The sequence below is a fragment of the Apium graveolens genome, chromosome 4, assembly GCF_009905375.1.
Source record: "Apium graveolens cultivar Ventura chromosome 4, ASM990537v1, whole genome shotgun sequence".
NCBI lineage: Eukaryota > Viridiplantae > Streptophyta > Magnoliopsida > Apiales > Apiaceae > Apium > Apium graveolens.
The window spans coordinates 304,573,978-304,592,932 of NC_133650.1; the positions used below are offsets into that span (position 1 = coordinate 304,573,978).

Below are 18,955 nucleotides of genomic sequence, written 5' to 3' on the forward strand. Positions count from 1 at the left end.
TTTATCATAATTATATTTATCTTAATTTTATCTTCACTTTAAAATTAATTTGCTTTTAGCTAGTTTTTATTTTCCTACTAGCTATTTTATTTAATGAATCGGATTTTAACTAGTGCTTTTAGTTGGCAGGTTGCACATATCATTGCAAATGAGTCGATAAATTCAGCAAGAGTTCATTGTTCAAATAAAAAAAAACAGTTCATTTTTTCAAATGAGTCAAACATGAACACGATTATAGATTTTGTTAATCATTTAAAACTTTAACAGTTAACAGATCATAATTCGGTTCCAAATTTTCAATTCTTATGTTTCCACTAAAGGTTTAACAATTAGATGTGGGAGTTCATTAATTATGGGCCAGATCGTATTTTATACAAAATTGGAAAAAACTGATAAAAATAAATTCGCATTGTTTTTACTTGCTATATCATTTATGGCATGATAATATATTCTTTAGTAATTCTTTCTTTCATAAAATATTATGATCAAGGGCCATGTTTGTTTAATGGGATTATAATCCTGGGATAATAATCCGGGAATAACTAATCCTATCAAAATTAGTCCTACGGATTAAATAATCTTATTCTAAGTTTGTTTGAAAGGATTAAGTATAGGATTGTAATATAATCCTTTAAAATTTTATCCTATGTTTGTTTTGTGGGATAGTACTTGGGATTGGAATATAGTCCTTTAAATTTTCCAATCCTATGTTTGTTTCATATGGGATAACAATGAGGGGATTATAATCTTTTAAAAAATGACTTGCAGGAGGGGATAAAACAATAGCTCCTCCCACCAAGCATTAGATGAGATTATAATCCTATCCTCTACTCCAACAAAACAAACATGGGATAAGATAATTTAAAGGATTATAATCCTTGGATAATCCTTCACTAATTTTTTATAAAACAAACATGGGATTGGAAAATTTAAAGGACTATAATCCTATCCCCTACTTAATACCATTAAACAAACATGGCCAAAGAGTTTAAGAGAGACATAGAAATAGAATAGAGTATTAAAGTTTCTGGTGAGATCCGAAACAGGGGCAGAATTTTAAAGTGCGGATTTGAATACTTAAGACCAATTTATGCAATCCAGCTATCCTGCAAAGTTAAAAAATGAAAATGCTGCCAAAGTTTTGTCAAGAAAACTCTTTCTCCCTGAGTCCCCAGTTTTTGAGGGACATGAGTATAAGCCCCGACATACTTTGCTTTATGTCAGCTTAGCTCACTAATCCTTAGGTAAATGCCACTGCAAAGCTTTGAACGGAAATTTGCACAACAGAGAGTACTTCATCCCAACCGAAGCACATATGGGTGATGCATTATGCATATCCAAGTACATGTACAACTATGTTAGGTTTAACAAAATATTCATTCCGCGGATGGTTTACACAAAAATGTCATGCGACGAAATGCAGCAGATATGATATGTTTTTCCTCCTTGGTCACTATATCATATTATAAGCCAAGAAGTTAAATAGTAAATAATCCTATCTAACCTAAAGAGTAAGAATAAGACCAATAGGACAATGATCACTACCACCGACATCTGGGAGAATATACGAGTCATAAACCTTGTCGGAGATGGACTCTGAGACAAGGAAGTAATCCAAACGCCATCCTGTTATACAGTTCAAGAAGATATAAGAATCGTAAATAGAGAGGGTCTCATTCTAAGTGCAGTTCCATTAAAAACACGCTGGTGCTATAGGGGGGGGGGAGTAAAGATAATTTCTTAACATCTCCTCTTGTATAGTGTTGTTACCAAACGACGCTGCTTTAGTTTTTCCCCTAAGCCTTAATTAATTCAACCATTAGTTGAATGTCAGGGAAGTGTTGGCAACTTTCAAATTTTACTGAACCCCAAGTGCGGTTGTGGCAATCTACTTGAAACATAAAGTCTACTTACCAACATAAAACTTTTACAAAATCATTGAACATAAAGTTTAAAACACAAAGTCAAACACAGGGCAGAAAATATGTTTAAAACAATCAAAGGGAAATGGTCCAACAGTTACCTCACTCATATCTTATTAAATTTGTTGTTCAAGTGTTCTTAAAGTAAATTATCATTTAACCTACCTATGTGTTATGTGTGCGCTCGCTCTCCATGAAAAATGACTTGTAGAAAATACAGAATTAAAAATACCTTGATTTGTCTTGCGTCCATTATGCCTGTAACCCCAGTAAGTATAGCCAACAACACCAGGATGCTGATTCCTAAACGTGTCGACGAATCCCTTACTCAAGAAATTCGTTTCGAATGACTGCCTTTCTTCAATTGTAAAACCAGCACTTCTTTTATTTCCCTATATAGCAATAAATGATATGAACTGGTTTATGAGTTAACTATGGTAGTTACCAAAAACAGTTGTGACAATACAGTTTGGAACAGAATTACAAATTTTTTCAACTTTCCAATTCTATTCAGAACAATACTATGGTGGCTCTTTATGCCTCTCACATTTTAAAAGTGCCAGTAACCCATTAAGATATGCACCTTAACACTTGAATTTTACTACTATGTATATTGCACGGGCAAGAACTCTGGTCTTTTATGTGTAACTCTTATAATTATGTGTGAAATTTGGAATATTTGTAGCTCGGAATACTAGATATGACCGACCTGGATTTGCATAAACGTAGATAGGTGGAATGCATCTCATCATTACAATAGAGGTAATATCTGCCTTCTGATATAAAAACAAACAGTGTTGTAACTTCTAAACTTTACCGCAGGATTAAAAATATCGATTTCTTCATGCGCACAGTTCAAATCTCCAGTCAAAATGACAGGCTTTGCCTTCTCTAGCTCCTGTACAAGGTAAGAGAGGCCATCAATACAAAATCAAATCAACAAAATAACAGAAGTTCATAGTTTTCTAATTTAACCATAGACGTTGATCAAGCACATGAGAAACAGGTGGGTGTTAAATCCTCTTTTTAAATCACCCAAGTTACACAGAATTTGAAGACAAATAAGAAAAAAACAAGTAGTTAAAGGATCGAGAAATCAAAGATCTACATTTATTTTTAATGAATTAGTGTTAGCTTTTGCAAGATTTTCACTTTTCTCCTACATCTGTGTATCATTGTTAAAACTCTAAGAATCGTGAAAAGAGGAAAACAAAAAATTATAAGATAAATTTTATATTCTACAAGAACTCACATGTAAGCTGTCAGTTAACATATGATACAAGATAAATTGGTCATGACTAAGCTAAAACACCCGTCACAAATATAAACACTATAAATATTACAAATCTTCCGCATATGTGAGGGAGAAGCGAGAGACTCATTTCCATGTATGCAGAAATGTGAAACTTTTCATAAAATATAAAATTCAAGCCAAGACTTACTTTCATGTAATTGCTCAGAGATGTATCCCACTCAGTAACTCTGTATGACTAGATTTAGGAGAAAAAAGATTATTAGTGCAGATCTACTTTTTTCACAAAGTATGTCTGGATATAAGGTGAACTACATCTGCCTCAAATATGAAAATAAAGAAGGAACCAAGTAAAGGATCAACTAGTACTGCCATGTCATTTACCAATCTTTTTAGACCATCTCCTGAATTGGGAACATATCCACATAGTAAATAGAAAGTATCAAACTCTACTGTCACAAGACGTCCTTCACCATCATGATCCAATATGCCAAGGCCATATCTCACTGAAAGTGGTTTTATCTGCCAGATGCATCAAAATAGACAATCAAGGATGATAAGATATATATATTTAGAAACAACTTTTGACTGATAGCTCAAATAACAAGTCCAGACAACACCACAGAACGACATACAAAACATGTTGTACGTGAAATATGCAATGCAATAACTAAGATGAAATCTTGCACTATCATGATTATTTTTTTTTTAGCATCTATTTTTAAGGCCAAAATAAGGTAAGGCGGTTCCATTATGTTTATTACAACATTTAGGGTAACTTCTATTTTAGAATCTAAGTATTAAGTCAATGATCATAGTGAACATGTACATCGCATATGTCTTTAAGATGATTAATCACAAATAAGGCTACAAGAAACAAAATGAATAGCCGCCAATATACCTATCAAGTATCTACAACACTGACACCACAGCATGCATAGCACCTGTTACTTACTGGTTGGAATAAGATGTAAGGGGGGATTAAAACAAAAACTGTAAAGAAAAATTAAACAGGAAAGAGATGAATAAGATGAGAGTGTGAATCGTATGATTAGAATTTTAAAAGATATAAGCGGAAGAAAGAGAAGATCATTTATTTCATTATATGTTAACTGGAAAGGAAGAAACTTTATATATGGTTGCTAAATGTATACTCTCTCCGTCTTTCCAATTGTTTACATTTCTGAGAGAGTGTCCGAGACGCATTTAAAGGTGCATATAAAGAATAGTTCTGTATTTTTTTTTACATTTTTTTCCGTATAAAAACTTAAACATTTAACTTTTATTCAGAAAAAGAAAATTGTAAAAATAAGTTACATAATTACACTTTCTATGCACCTTAAAATGTGTGCCGAACACTATCTTAAAAATGTAAACAACTGGAAAGGACGGAGGGAGTATTATATACAAAGATGAGTATTTTTTTCATAAATGTCTACAATTCATTTCAGATTTTATTCCTTCCACCAAGTGAATGCAACCTAATCGATCAACTGTGGGTTACTATTTGTTTAAACGACTACAAGAACATTCTTATGGCCTTATTAAGAATTACTAAAGAACGTTGAAGTGAGGCTACTGCATAAACAATGAAGTACAAAGTGTTAACTTAAAACTCCTCTCCCCAAGGCCAAATACATTAGGTAGGTTACAAAGGTGTCATTATCCCCTGGCCAGAAAAATAAAAAACAGATATGAATGAACTCAAAGCCGCAATACTAGCTTTAAACCAGACAAGAAAATTATTCATGACCTATTATAACAAGTTCTAACAGCTTAAAGACAAGCTTCTCATAAAATGTCGTACCCTTGAGATAATTGCAGTTCCAGAATACCCAAGCTTAGAGACACTACATGTCCAAAAGCTATCTTTATATCCTTCAAGAAGAGAGCATTTAACTGCCTCAACATCTTTCTCCTGTTTTGAAAGGAGAGATTTGATTACTTAAATTTCATAAGTTCTGTTGCCACAAGATGTAATATCAAATCCTAAAACTGTCTTTTATGTTACACAGGAACAGATACAACAATTATTGCAACTTTAATGTCATATACTCATATTTGGGTTGGTTCAAACACAAAACACTAAGTAACTCATATTGCATGACGTGCATCTCATAATTTGTGTATTTATCCATATGTTGTGTAACAATGGTCTCATTTTCTTCTAGTAAAATACTGGGACTTTGTCTAACAATGATTACCCGTACTGCTAAACAAAATGTATTGAGACAGCACTGGGTCATTTATTGGGCATGTCATGCACATTCAAAAAGAACATTTTTAAAAAAAAATGAAAATATTCATAAAATTGAGCTCGCTCTTGAAGTTATACGTTCATCCTCAATTATATCAGTACATAGAATATTGTCATAAGCATCTCAATATGTATCATTCTACAGCTAAGCAGCAGGGATTACTTTAATGTCAATTCGAGCCACAAATCATCCCTTTGATAGAATGATAACCTGACCCCATCAACCTATTAGCAAGTATGCCCTAGACTATGTACTTGGGATAATCGAGACTACGGAAATTAGAAAATACGTGCCTGTAATTTAGTTTCTTGCAAGCACAAGACATCAAAGTCTTCCCTTTGTGCAAGTTGCAGTGCAGAAAATCCTTCCAATTTCAGTAAAGCTCTTATGCCGTTGACATTCCAAGACATGATCTTAACATGTTTTGTGTCAGCAGTAAGAGGAGGCTTCCTCATAGTTCGTGGATTGTAAGATACCCACCCTTTCTGTGGCTTCTTGTGTGTAAGAACAGTCCAGGGCTCGCCCTGGTTCCCTAAGAGATCAACTATCTCCGATGCTCCATCAGCTTCAGCAATAAAAGCTGCAACATCTTCCTTTCCACATGGGGGTTTACTAACTAGATTCATAATAAATGATTAAAAAAACAAACATTTCAGTTGTCATCAAAAGCAACGGGGAAAACAAATTGAGTTTCCGAATACAAAACCTGTTGCCTTGGTGGATTTTATTGATGTAACTTTATTTTTTGCAACTAGCTTGGATTTAGATTCCGCAATGGTTTCCTCTACTGGTGCCTTATTCACACTTTTCTTAGTCCGTTTCGCCACAGAAATTTTGGAAACAGTAGTACTGATGCACTCAGTCTCTATCTGTGCAGAAGAACCGTCGACCTTCCTTTTCAGATTTTCCTTTAAACAATTCAGTTTAGTTTCCGTGGGTTTGCAATCCTCTGCATTTAGAAGAATATTATCTAAACCGACAAAAATTTGCACTACCAAGAAAATCAAAGTAAAATAACCAACACTTCCTATTAATAACAAACTACAACATAAAACTACACCACCCTCGGCAGCAATATCCCATGTCAAAATTGAATTACCATCGCGTTGAAGGCTTAAAGAACTCCTCAAAGCCTCCACCAATTCAGTTTTACGCCCTTTCACCGGAACACCAAGACTCCTTCATTTCAAAAAAGTAAACCAAAACTCATTACAAACATCTCATATCCTCAAATTCATAAACGCAAAAAAGGAACACGAAGCACAAACCTTAGTTTTTGTCTCAATTGTACAACCGACAACCTCTCTATACTATCCGAATCACTCTCAACACTATCATTTTCGATGTTTTCAGCTTCTAAATCATCATCCTACCAACCACAACCAGCATATCACAGTTAAATCAAACAAACAAAACATTCTCTGAAACAATAAAATATAACAACATATAGTAATAATAATGATAATATTAAAAAATGTAAAATATAATTAATTAATTACTTTGGTAATTATGGGTTTAGAGATAGCTTTTGAAGACACCATTGTTCTTGATAACCTCAAATTACTTGGTGACACTGCAAAACTGAAACGACGTCGTTTGAGAGATGAATATATTTATGGTGAATATAATTTGGTACAGATAGTATGTATGTATGTATTATTACCTTGGGGGATTTAGGAAAGTGCGGAAACCTAGTACTCTGAGAGTTGGAAACACATGATACATTGAGAGGGGGACAACATTTAGAGGTGGGGTGCGTAGGTTAAGGAAGGTAAGCGGGCGCAAGGTAGCACAAGCAGCTGACGAGGAAGGAGCTATAATTAGGGTTTTTTTGTCGTGGTCGGGGACAGAGTTTCGCGGTGAAAAAGGACCTCGAATTTCATTATTGTATTTCACTTTTCATAAAAATAAGAGAAAGGGCCTCAAATACCATTATTTTGAGATAAAATATTTTCAATGTCATTTTTTAAAATAAATATTTTAAAATTTAATGATGTACCATAATTTAATAATTTTTAATTTTTGGAGTTCAATAATCTCCTTTTGAATTTTAAAAATATTAAAAAATTGAATAAAATACGCATTTAATTTAACAATTTTAGAAATATTAAAAAAGAAAGTAGTAAAATGTACGCCGATTTAAGGTTTAGGTTGTAGGCTCTTGCTATGGGTAAAAAATTAGGGTGTATTTAATACAGTGGTTCGTGAGTTTCGAGACTCGATTTGACTACTTTTGTGTTTGGTGACTCGATTTGCCTTCACTACATGCCTACGTACCTTGTTGTTTATCATTGATCAAATCAAAAAATGTAGTTCTGATTTGTGGGGTGAAACCCCTTATATAGACGTGGGATGCTTTGAATTGGATTAGGATTAGAAGACTCCAAGTCTCAGATTTAGAGTGGATTTTGGAGTCTTATAATGTAAGAAATTGATTCCTTGTTTCATGGGGTTTCTTGGAGGTCAATTTCCAAGGAGTTATATCCCTATTTGGATTCCACTTAATAACTGATTTTACTCATATTAATTAATTACGAAATTAATTAATATTCAGAATTTTGGGCCCTAAAATGGGCTTTATTGCCAGCCCAATCCGTGCATAATTAATGTGATATTAATTGCGCAACCAGAGTTTATTTTACTCTCTATCATTTGCCCTCCAACTTCTGGGAAATTGTAAAAGATTTCGCAGAAGTTAAGCTCATTTGTTCCCAGGGTATCCTTTTTAACACAAAGTGTGGAGCGACCTACAGATTTACAACGATTTGCTTTATCCAAATCTTCGAAATTTTTCTGGAATTTCCATATTTATTTACTGGAATTTTCCTTATTTTCCAAGAATTTTCCTTATTTTCTGGAATTTTCCTTAATTTCCAGAAAATTTTATAATTTTTATAAATTATAAATATTTTTTTATTGGGGCGATAGCTCTGAAAAGACAGATTGCCTATCTTTTCTTTTAGCTCGGGGGAAATCCGATCGGCAGGAGCTAATTCAAAACCCTCTGGTAAAATAAGAACAGCCCCTACATTCAAAGCACCCTTTTTACCATTAGCAAGAACTTGTTTTAGTTGCATATCATAAGGGATTCGAACAACTGCTTCAAATACAGTATCTGGAAGTACCGTTTGTGGAACTTCAATATCCACGGGCTTATTAGCTAAATGGCAGTTGGCACATACAATACGACCAGTCGCTTCTCGCGGATTTTCATAACCCTGCTGTGCAAAAATGGGATATGCACTTGAAATGGATGGCCGGGTTATGATATATATCATGAGCGATACGGAAATGGATCGAGTAATTTGTTCCTTTATCCAAGAAAAAGTCTTTCTAGTTTGCATGGTCCAACCATTGAGCCCAAAAATGTCTACAATAAATTTGGTAGGTCGCTAACCTAGTTCCCTATCCGCAATTCTGCTATTTACTGGAATAATTTTACTGGAATAAATATAAATAATATATAGAATAAATCTTTGGGATGGGTATAAATAGAAAGAGTAAGTATGATTTTACATGCTTTGCTTCTGTACAACTACAAAGTAAGAAACGTTAGAATTGAATTGGATTAATATAATATTAGTAGATCCTTTTTTAATCATTCATTGAATGATAAATCACTACAAGGGACGGAGAAACACGATTTAAATAACGAAAAATCCAAAATTTAAATAGAGTATCTAGAATGACTGGAAAAGTAGAAACAAGACCAGATATAATTTGATCATTATGAGCAAATCCAAAATCTTTGTAGACAAAGCCAATCATTAGTTCCCAACCATGGGGCGAATGGAATCCGATACATAAATCTGTTAATAAAAGAATAGAAAAAGCCTTTATTGTGTCACTTAAGTTATATAGGAATTCCTGAGCCCAAGAGTTAAGAATAACAAGTTCTTTATTACCCAAAATTGAATAACCACTTAGAATAACGAAACATATTATATTTGTCGAGAAGTGCAAAATCGTATGGATATGATCCTCATTGTGTATCTTGATTAATTGGAGCGTTTCTTTGTGGATTCCTATACGAAGGTTTTGTAGATGTGTTTCCGAGTATTCCTTGATCATTTCCTCCAAAAGAAGGATTTCCTCCAATTCTATGAATTTTTCTATAATATTTTTTTCTTGAATATCATTCAAAAAAATTTCAGATTGCCTAGTATTCCACCAATAAGTAACCCAAGATTCCAGACTTTTATTAAATGAGAGAGAAATCCACCAGGGCAAAAATACTATAGATGCAAGATATAAAAGAGGGTTGAATGCTTTCTTTTTTGACATTTTTTCATTTCGTCTATGAATTTTTAATGAACCGACCTCATTAGTTGACTCTACGCCATCCAATATTTCTCTCATGCATGAGTTCGATTACAAAGGGTCGAACTTATGAATCTATTCACTGTTTTGTTTTTTATTTGTTATTTCGGAGTTAGTCTTTGAATGTAGAAAGAATACAGAAATAGATTAAGAATCCACTTCGAATTCAAAGAGTTAACAAAATTCTATTGTTTCCAGATATAGTATAATTGGTAAAATTCGAAGCAAGTATCCCCCTTTTCGACGAATCAATGACTGCCTGAAAGAACTGCTTTATTTAGGTAATGAATATTCTTTTCTATCATTATATCAAATATCTTTTATTTTTAAAAATTTTCACTGACTACGCAGAGTCCGGAATAAAAAAATTTATGTATTTCGAACTGCTTTGATAGAAAATAGTATGGTATAGAAAAGGGGGATTCTTTAGTTTTTCCTTCCTGCTGAAAAAGCATTCACTCTCTCAGCTCATTTCTCAAAATACTTCAATCGGTACACGCAAGAAATAGGCCAATTCGGCAGCTTTTTGTTCGATTTCCCGCGGAGTAACATTCTCATCAGTACGAGTCAAGGGAATGGCCCCCTGGCCCCTGATATCCATATAAAGGACACGGCGAGCATAAATACCCTCTTTAACTTCTATTCTGACGGACTGAATATCCTTTATAAGAAATCGGAGGAAGATGCGACGATTTTTTCCAGGGAATCCCCAACGAAAAATACACACCATTCCTTCTTTTCTATCGAATCGATCATAACCACCCCCTACATTCCACGAAATTGTGCACCACAAATAGGAGCTAATAAAGAGACCCGCGATCCCATAGAAAGACATCACAATCCCTTGTGGAAAAAAAAGGATTTGCTGAGACGGAAATAAAGATATCAAGTTTCTCCCAAGATAACTGGAAGTTCCAACCAATAAGAATCCTAATGAACCTAAAAAAAGGATAATGGCCCAGCAGAAATTACTTGTTTTTCGCGACCCCGTTATAGGTTGTATCCATATATGTTCTGATCGACAACTCATACTTGATCTGGTTTCGTTTTATTGGAATTGAGAGAATACCCTAGACTTTTTGTTTCCGAAGTAACTCTCATCAACTAGTACTAGTTTGATGTGAACCTTTAAGAGTAATTTATCAAATTGGTTAGATATAAAATAAAAACATACCCTTCGTATGATCCCATCAATATACATATAGATGTGCCGATTTTACAGTTCAGCCATCCAGCGATCCTGAGATTTTTTCAAATAGATAGAATTCCTTTAGATAGAATTCCTTTACCCCCATATCATCTTTCTACAAGCCAAAGAGCCCCTTTTTCGACGGAAGCGCCGCATGTTATACCTTCTTACACTAAATAGGTATCTGCGTTATGATACAAGTCTTTGTTTTGAAAAAAAAATGGATCAGAGTTGGGCCCATCATATCTAAACAGTCTTATTTTTTTGAACATGAAGAAATAAAGAAGCCATTGCCATTGCCGGAAATACTAAGCCTACTAAAGGCACCAAAACAGAGGGAAAGTCGAAAGTTGTCATATAAAGGATACCTCAATTTACTATTTGTACCTGTTATTATTAATTTATATATATATATTATAAAGATATCTTATCTTATTAAGAATTAAATAATTAGAATTCAAAGTTTAATTAGTATAAATCTAAGTATATATCTAAGTGAGTATAGAAGGTACAAAAGCATATATCATATCTATAGTTTCTATATTCTAGGTGGATTATATATACATATTTAACGAAAATAAGAATTCACTATTTTTCTTGTCGATAAAGGCCTCTTAACTGAATTAGTAATCAAGAATATAGATAAAAAGGGGTTATCCGCAACTTTTGATTTCTTTTTACAATTTAGATCTTATGTCAACAAAGAAACCCCATTCAGATTTGTTTTACTTGGATTCTGATAAACTAACTACTTGTTTGCTACAAATAAAAAAGGAACTTAATGCTCTATTGAATTTTGATTCAAAGGAAAGAAAGCGTGGAGCTGAAATAACTCACTCAGAACGCTTTTTAAAAGATTACGTGGTACGATTAGATCGAATAAGCCCTTCTGGAATAAATATTCAGCCGCCTGTGAACCCTCAGGTACTGTTTTATTCAATGTTTGTTCAATTACTCTTTTACCCGCAAATGCAATATAGGCATTGGGTTCGGCAATAATGATATCTCCCAACATACCAAAACTCGCAGTCACCCCCCCTGTAGTAGGAGATGTAAGAATTGGTACATAGAATAACTTTTTATTTGATTGATAATCATATAAAGCAGAAGAAATTTTAGCCATTTGCATTAAACTCAAACTTCCCTCTTGCATACGCGCCCCCCCGGAAGCACATACTATAATAAGAGGGAGAAATTTGTTAGTAGCGTACTCAATCAAACGGGTTATTTTCTCCCCAACCACGGATCCCATACTACCCCCCATAAACTGAAAATCCATAACCCCAAGTGCTATGGGAATACCGTTTAATTGGCCTATGCCTGTTTGAACGGCTTCAGTTAATCCTGTCTTTCGTTGATAAGAATCGATACGATCTTTATAAGGCTCCTCTTCCGAATGAAATTCAATGGGATCCAAAGAAACCATGTCTTCATCCATAGCATCCCAAGTTTCCGGATCGATCGAAAGTTCGATTCTATCTGAACTACTCATTTTCAAATGATATCCACATTGTTCACAAAGATTCAGTTTTGATTTTAAAATTTTCTTATAATTTAATCCATAACAATTTTCACATTGAACCCACAAATGTCTGTATTTTTGAGTTACATCCAGATCATTGGAACTTTCTATTATAGTGCTACCATTCGTGCTGGTACTTATATCGGACCCCTTACTTTCACCACAAACGGAACGAGAAATGTAACTGTTACTGGAATTGTCACTACCACTTACAATGTACGTATCATTAAAGATTTGAGACTCAAGATAAATGTCAATACAACTATTAATGTGATTATTCCAACTATATTGAGTATCATCCATGTAATGATCATCGCGAGGATCGTCATTATTAGATCCATTATTTAGATAACTAAAATTCCAATAACTAGAAAAAGAACTTTCTAGTTCACTCTGAAAAAAATGACCACTATCAATCTCGAAAATATGATTTTCAATATCAAAATATATGGAATAACTGTTCCCATTCCTATCCATAACTAAAAAAGTTTCATCAGAGGTGAAATTCCGAATGTCCTTGACGCCGAATAAATAATCAACATTGCTGTAACTAGAATTGTCATGACTACCCCAAATATGACTATTTTTCTTCATATCATTTCTATTCGGATCTTCACTTTCACTGGTATTTTCAATAGGACCAAGACCGCCCGTTGATTTACTTAGACCACACCTGTGTTCGAACTCTTTCTTAAATAGTATTGAATTGAACCACCGTCTTTCCATAGAGTTTTCTTGCCCCCTATTTGCTTTGCATGAAAATACAATAGATGAATAGTCATTCGATGAAAAATTATTTATTTATTTGAATATCTTTTTCCTGTCCGAATAAACATCAAAATCCAATCAATAGGATTATTAACTAATCTAATAAGGAGTGTGAGTATTGAAAAAAAGTATTCTTTGTGGGAATCCAGATTAGCACTTCACTATATAGGAATTTTGTTTTTATAAAATCTTGTCTAATAACTAACTAATTAAAAAAGTAATAAGTTTCTATTCCAACACGTAACAAAAAGGACAATATACAGGATGGGTAGAAAGAGTTGTGATACTTGGCTCAATCCATAGAAATTAAGAATCTAAAAGAATATACCAATCCTAAGGATCCCTCGAATTAATTGTGGATCCAACACACCAATAGAGACATTTGAATTGTTTAGTCTTATATTTGATCTATTGTTCTATATCTAGACTAGATAAGTATGTATCTATCTAAAAAAAATGGATGTAATAAGTTATTTGTTTTCGGCTCAATCCTTTTAGTAAAAGATTGGGCTGAGTTTAATTGCAATTCAATTAAGAGAACGGACAGTAATTAGAATTACTAGATTACAAAGTATCCATTGCTTGAAATTCTAATTTGATCTCCTTCCATACTTCACAAGCAGTAGCTAGTTCGGGACTCCATTTAGTAGCCTCACGGATAATTTCATTCCCTTCACTAGCAAGATCACGCCCCTCATTACGAGCTTGTACACATGTTTCTAGAGCTACTCGATTAGCTACGGCACCGGATGCATTTCCCCAAGGGTGTCCTAAAGTTCCTCCACCGAATTGTAGTACGGAATCATCCTCAAAGATCTCGGTTAGAGTAGGCATATGCCAAACGTGAATACCCCCCAAAGCAACGGGTAGAACGCTTGGTAAAGAGACCCAATCTTGGGTGAAATAAATACCGCGACTTTGATCTTTTTTAATCAAATCATCACGCAGTAAATCGACAAAGCCCAAAGTGATGTCTCTTTCCCCTTCAAGTTTACCTACTACGGTACCGGAGTGAATATGATCTCCACCAGACATACGTAGCGCTTTAGCTAGTACACGGAAGTGTATACCATGATTTTTCTGTCTATCAATAACTGCATGCATTGCGCGGTGGATGTGAAGAAATAGGCCATTATCTCGGCAATAATGGGCTAAGCTAGTATTTGCAGTGAATCTCCATGTTAAGTAATCATGCATTACGATAGGAACTCCCAATTCTCTGGAAAATATAGCCCTTTTCATCATATCTTCACATGTACCCGCAGTAGCATTCAAGTAATGCCCTTTGATTTCACTAGTTTCAGCATGTGCTTTATAAATTGCTTCGACATAAAATAAGAAATGATCTCTCCAACGCATAAATGGTTGGGAGTTCACATTCTCATCGTCTTTGGTAAAATCAAGTCCATCGCGGAGACATTCATAAACCTTTCTACCGTAGTTTTTAGCGGATAAACCCAATTTAGGTTTAATAGTACATCCCAACAGGGGACAACCATACTTGTTCAATTTATCTCTCTCAACTTGGATGCCATGAGGCGGTCCTTGGAAAGTTTTAACATAAGCAACGGGGATTCGCAGATCTTCCAGACGTAGAGCACGCAAGGCTTTGAACCCAAATACATTACCTACAATGGAAGTAAACATGTTAGTAACAAAACCTTCTTCAAAAAGGTCTAATGGGTAAGCTACATAAGCGATATATTAATTTTATTCTCCAACAACGGGCTCGATTCCGTAGCAGCGCCCTTTGTAACGATCAAGACTGGTAAGTCCATCGGTCCACATAGTGGTCCATGTACCAGTAGAAGATTCGGCAGCTACCGCCGCCCCTGCTTCTTCAAGTGGAACTCTAGGTTGAGGACTTACTCGAAATGCTGCCAAGATATCAGTATCTTTGGTTTCATATTCAGGAGTATAATAAGTTAATTTGTAATCTTTAACCCCAGCTTTGAATCCAACACCTGCTTTAGTCTCTATTTGTGGTGACATAAATCCCTCCCTACAACTCATGAATTAAGAAGTCTCACAACAACAAGGTCTACTCGACATGAATTAGGCTTTAATAAAACTTTTTCCAGGAATATTTCAAAAAATTCCCAACAAATACTAATATTATCAACTAATCAATTATTAGACCATGGTATTTGATTCGTCAAATACATTATTATTGTATACTCTTTCATATATATGGCGTAACCCAATTTTTATGTTTATTTCCTTTTTTTGAATTGAACCACTTAAATATAACTTGAATAATAAGAAATTCCCTAGCACAACATCTCCTATTCATAGATCTGCGCCCGCCTTTATACAGTTAGATACAAAATTATCTATTTTTGAAACGGGAATTAAAGTAGTAGATCTTTTAGCCCCTTATCGTCGTGGAGGAAAAATTGGACTATTCGGGGGGGGGGGGGTAGAGTGGGTAAAACAATCCTCATTATGGAATTCATTAACAATATTGCCAAGGCTCATGGGGGTGTATCTGTATTTGGCGGAGTAGGTGAACGTACTCGTGAAGGAAATGATCTTTACATGGAAATGAAAGAATCCGGGGTGATTAATGAAAAAAATATTGCAGAATCGAAAGTGGCTCTAGTTTACGATCAGATGAATGAACCATCGGGAGCTCGTATGAGGGTTGTTTTGACTGCCCTCACCATGGCTGAATATTTTCGAGATGTTAATGAACAAGACATACTTCTATTTATCGATAATATTTTCCATTTCGTCCAAGCAGGATCTGAAGTATCCGCCTTATTGGGTAGAATGCCTTCCGCTATGGGTTATCAACCTAACCTTAGTACCGAAATGGGTACGTTACAAGAAAGAATTACTTCAACCAAAGAGGGGTCCATAACTTCTAATCAATATAATTTTTCTGAGACATTCTTCAATTTTTCAGGAAACTTTTTCAGAAATTCTCATTTTTCTACATTTTTCAGAAAATTTCCTTTTCTTCCCTTTTCTTCTTTTTTCTTTTTTATATAGGTAATTTCGACCATGACTCTTTTTCGACCAGTATCCTGGTCGAATTACGCCCCTACTTTTTCTAGGCATGAGAAATTCGATCAGGATGTCTTCGACCAGAATTCTGACAGAATCTTGGTCAGGATTTGGCTGCCTTGGTTCTGAACGAATTAAGCCTCCAATATTTTCTGCTCATACATTTTTCGATCAGGATACTTCGACCAGGATCCTAACCGATCGACCAGGATACTTCGACCAGGTACCTGACCGAAATTCGGTCAGGATCCAAGTGTCTGACTTATGATTTTCTGACTGAATTAAGGGCTAGTTTACTTTGGTCGTGGGAATTTTAATTAGAACCTTTCGACCAGGACTTTCGCGTTTGACTCGAGTTCTAACCGAATTAAGGCCTTAATTAACCCTGGTCGTGGGTTCATTCGATCAGAGGCCTTCGACCATGATCTCAACTTTTACTTCGGTCAGGATTTTTATTTTTCAATAATTCTTGACCGAATTATGGGCTTGTTTAATCCTGATCATTGGTAAATTAGATCACTTCCCTTCGATCAGGATCCTGGCCTATAGTTCGGTCAGGATTTCAAGTCTTTACCAAATATTGACCGAATTAAGGGCCATTATTTCCTGAATGTGGGTTTTTCGACCACGAATTGTCGATCATGATCCTGGCCTATTTTTCGGTCAGGACTTATTGGATTTAAAACTGGGCTCTAATAAGTGGATTTTATATCTACTTGGAACGCTTCATTACAGGCTTAAGCTGGTGTTTTGGACTCAAGTTATTGTTATTTTTTTATGTGTTTTTGTGTTATTACATTGCAGGTAGTAGTTGGAGAAAGAAATAAGATTTTCAAAGAAATATGATGAAAATAGATCATAATTGGAAGCCTAGAACATTCTTAAGTTGTAGATAATCTTGTTATCTTCACGTGGACAATTGAATCACCTAATTCTGACGAGCAGAACTCAAGATACGGCCAAAAGAAGAATTGTCAGAAAATTTTTAGAAGGCAAGCGCGGCCGCGCTAGAACCAGCGCGCCCGCGCTCCAGAAATCACTATTCCAGCGTGGCCGCGCCCGAAAGTAGCACGCCCGTGCCCTGTTTCTTCACTAGAATCCTGATTTTAGTCGAAATTGAAGATTTTGAGAGTCCTGGTCATCCTGGACCCTATATATATCAATAAAAAGACGTTTTTAACAAGAAGCAAGGAGATAGCAGCAAGAAGACCTAATAGCACAATACACCGAAGGAGAAGAAGAACGTGTTTTACTTGTGATTCTTTGCTTAAGTTGTAATCTTGGATGCTTATTTTCTTTGTTGTTTGAACCTAATACTCTTGTTAACGTACTTTTGATTATTATCAGTTATTTCAGACCTAGTTTATCTTAGTTTTTATACCATGCTTTTATTGGAACCCATGGTGACGATGAGTTCGGTTATGAACTAATCGTTGTCGTGGGGTTCTAACGGATTTACTTATGGATTTCTATAGTTAATTTGTTTAATATCTTGGTGTGTGGTGATTGATTGATATCCTAGTATTGGTTGTGCTTATTCGTCTTATGTGCGTAGCTAACATATGAGGTAGCGTGTTAATCTCTATTGAAGCGAAAGTGAAAATAGAGGTTTAGAACTTGCCATGCTAGAATAGGTTCATGTATAATTGTTATGCATGATTCGTAGGTAATTTTAACCATCTTAGTTGCTCTATGTAATCACGATAGATAACTTGCACATTAAACCTTTATGTTGTCAAATTCTATAGATATATAGGGTCTCAACATAATTGGTGTCTATTCAGCTTCTATCTCTTTTGTGGATGTCTGGTAGTAGGGTATTCGTACAACAAAAGTTGGCATTTATTAGTTTCGTGTTATCTGATTAGTTGTCATCATAATTGCATGTTAAGGTTAAAAACAATGACTTTGGATGAAGTGGTAATGAAGTTAAAATCCCATGTTTGGTCTCATATAGTTAAATCAATCACTTTTATTCTTAGTTAATTGAATGTTAGTTTAATCTTAGTTATAAACATCTCAATTTGTTATTGTCTTAGCATTGAGCAATAGCCATACCATTGTTGCATAGGTGCATAATCTGAAGTTAACTAAAAAGAGTCTCTGTGAGAACGAATATGATTTATATCTATGCTACTTGCGAACGCGTATACTTGCGTGTAATTTTAGCGCATGTTTTCACTCTAATAAGTTTTTAGCGCCGCTGCCAAGAACTCGGTGTTAATTTTTAGTTTATGTGCTTGACATCAGTGGTCGTTATAGTTCACTGACTCAGATTCTTTTACTTTCACGGTTTACTTGTTTATATTTCAGGTACTCATTACAATGGGAGATCCAGCAACACAAACGAAAGCGTTGATGGATTTTTCTCAACCCAAGATCAATGACATTTAATCTAGCATTGTCAGGCCAGCGATCGCAGCTAATACCTTTGAAATCAGTCCTGAAACGATTCAGATGGTACAGAATTCAATCCAGTTTGGGGGTTCTCCAACGGAAGATCCTAATATGCATATTAGGGATTTCATCGAGATCTGTGACACCTTCAAGTTGAATAATGTTTCTGAAGATGCTGTGAAGCTGAGACTTTTCCCTTTTTCTCTAAGGGATAAAGTTAAGTGCTGGTTACACTATCTACCAGATGGTTCTATCACTACTTGGGAGGATCTTGCTCTGAAGTTTCTCACTAAATTCTTCCCTATGGTGAAGACAGCT

General features: G+C 34.8%; 1 protein-coding gene across 2 annotated transcripts; it reads right to left on the minus strand.

Moving 5' to 3' along the window:
* Positions 1 to 1,320: 1,320 nt before the first annotated feature.
* On the minus strand, positions 1,321 to 7,314 carry LOC141721507 (DNA-(apurinic or apyrimidinic site) endonuclease, chloroplastic-like). Of its 2 annotated transcripts, XM_074524454.1 has the most exons (12): positions 7,096 to 7,314; positions 6,932 to 7,013; positions 6,701 to 6,801; positions 6,532 to 6,611; positions 6,139 to 6,381; positions 5,726 to 6,048; positions 4,982 to 5,092; positions 3,559 to 3,696; positions 3,365 to 3,412; positions 2,740 to 2,820; positions 2,155 to 2,314; positions 1,321 to 1,626 (listed from the first exon to the last, which is right to left on the minus strand). In XM_074524454.1, exons 1-12 carry the CDS (start codon positions 7,155 to 7,157, stop codon positions 1,505 to 1,507), a joined length of 1,551 nt encoding a protein of 516 aa, XP_074380555.1. In that variant the 5' UTR covers positions 7,158 to 7,314; the 3' UTR covers positions 1,321 to 1,504. The 2 variants fall into 2 exon arrangements, with proteins under 2 accessions (XP_074380555.1, XP_074380556.1); XM_074524455.1 differs by lacking the exon at positions 1,321 to 1,626 and having other exon boundaries at positions 2,178 to 2,314; positions 2,632 to 2,820.
* Between the last annotated feature and the right edge of the window lie 11,641 nt (positions 7,315 to 18,955).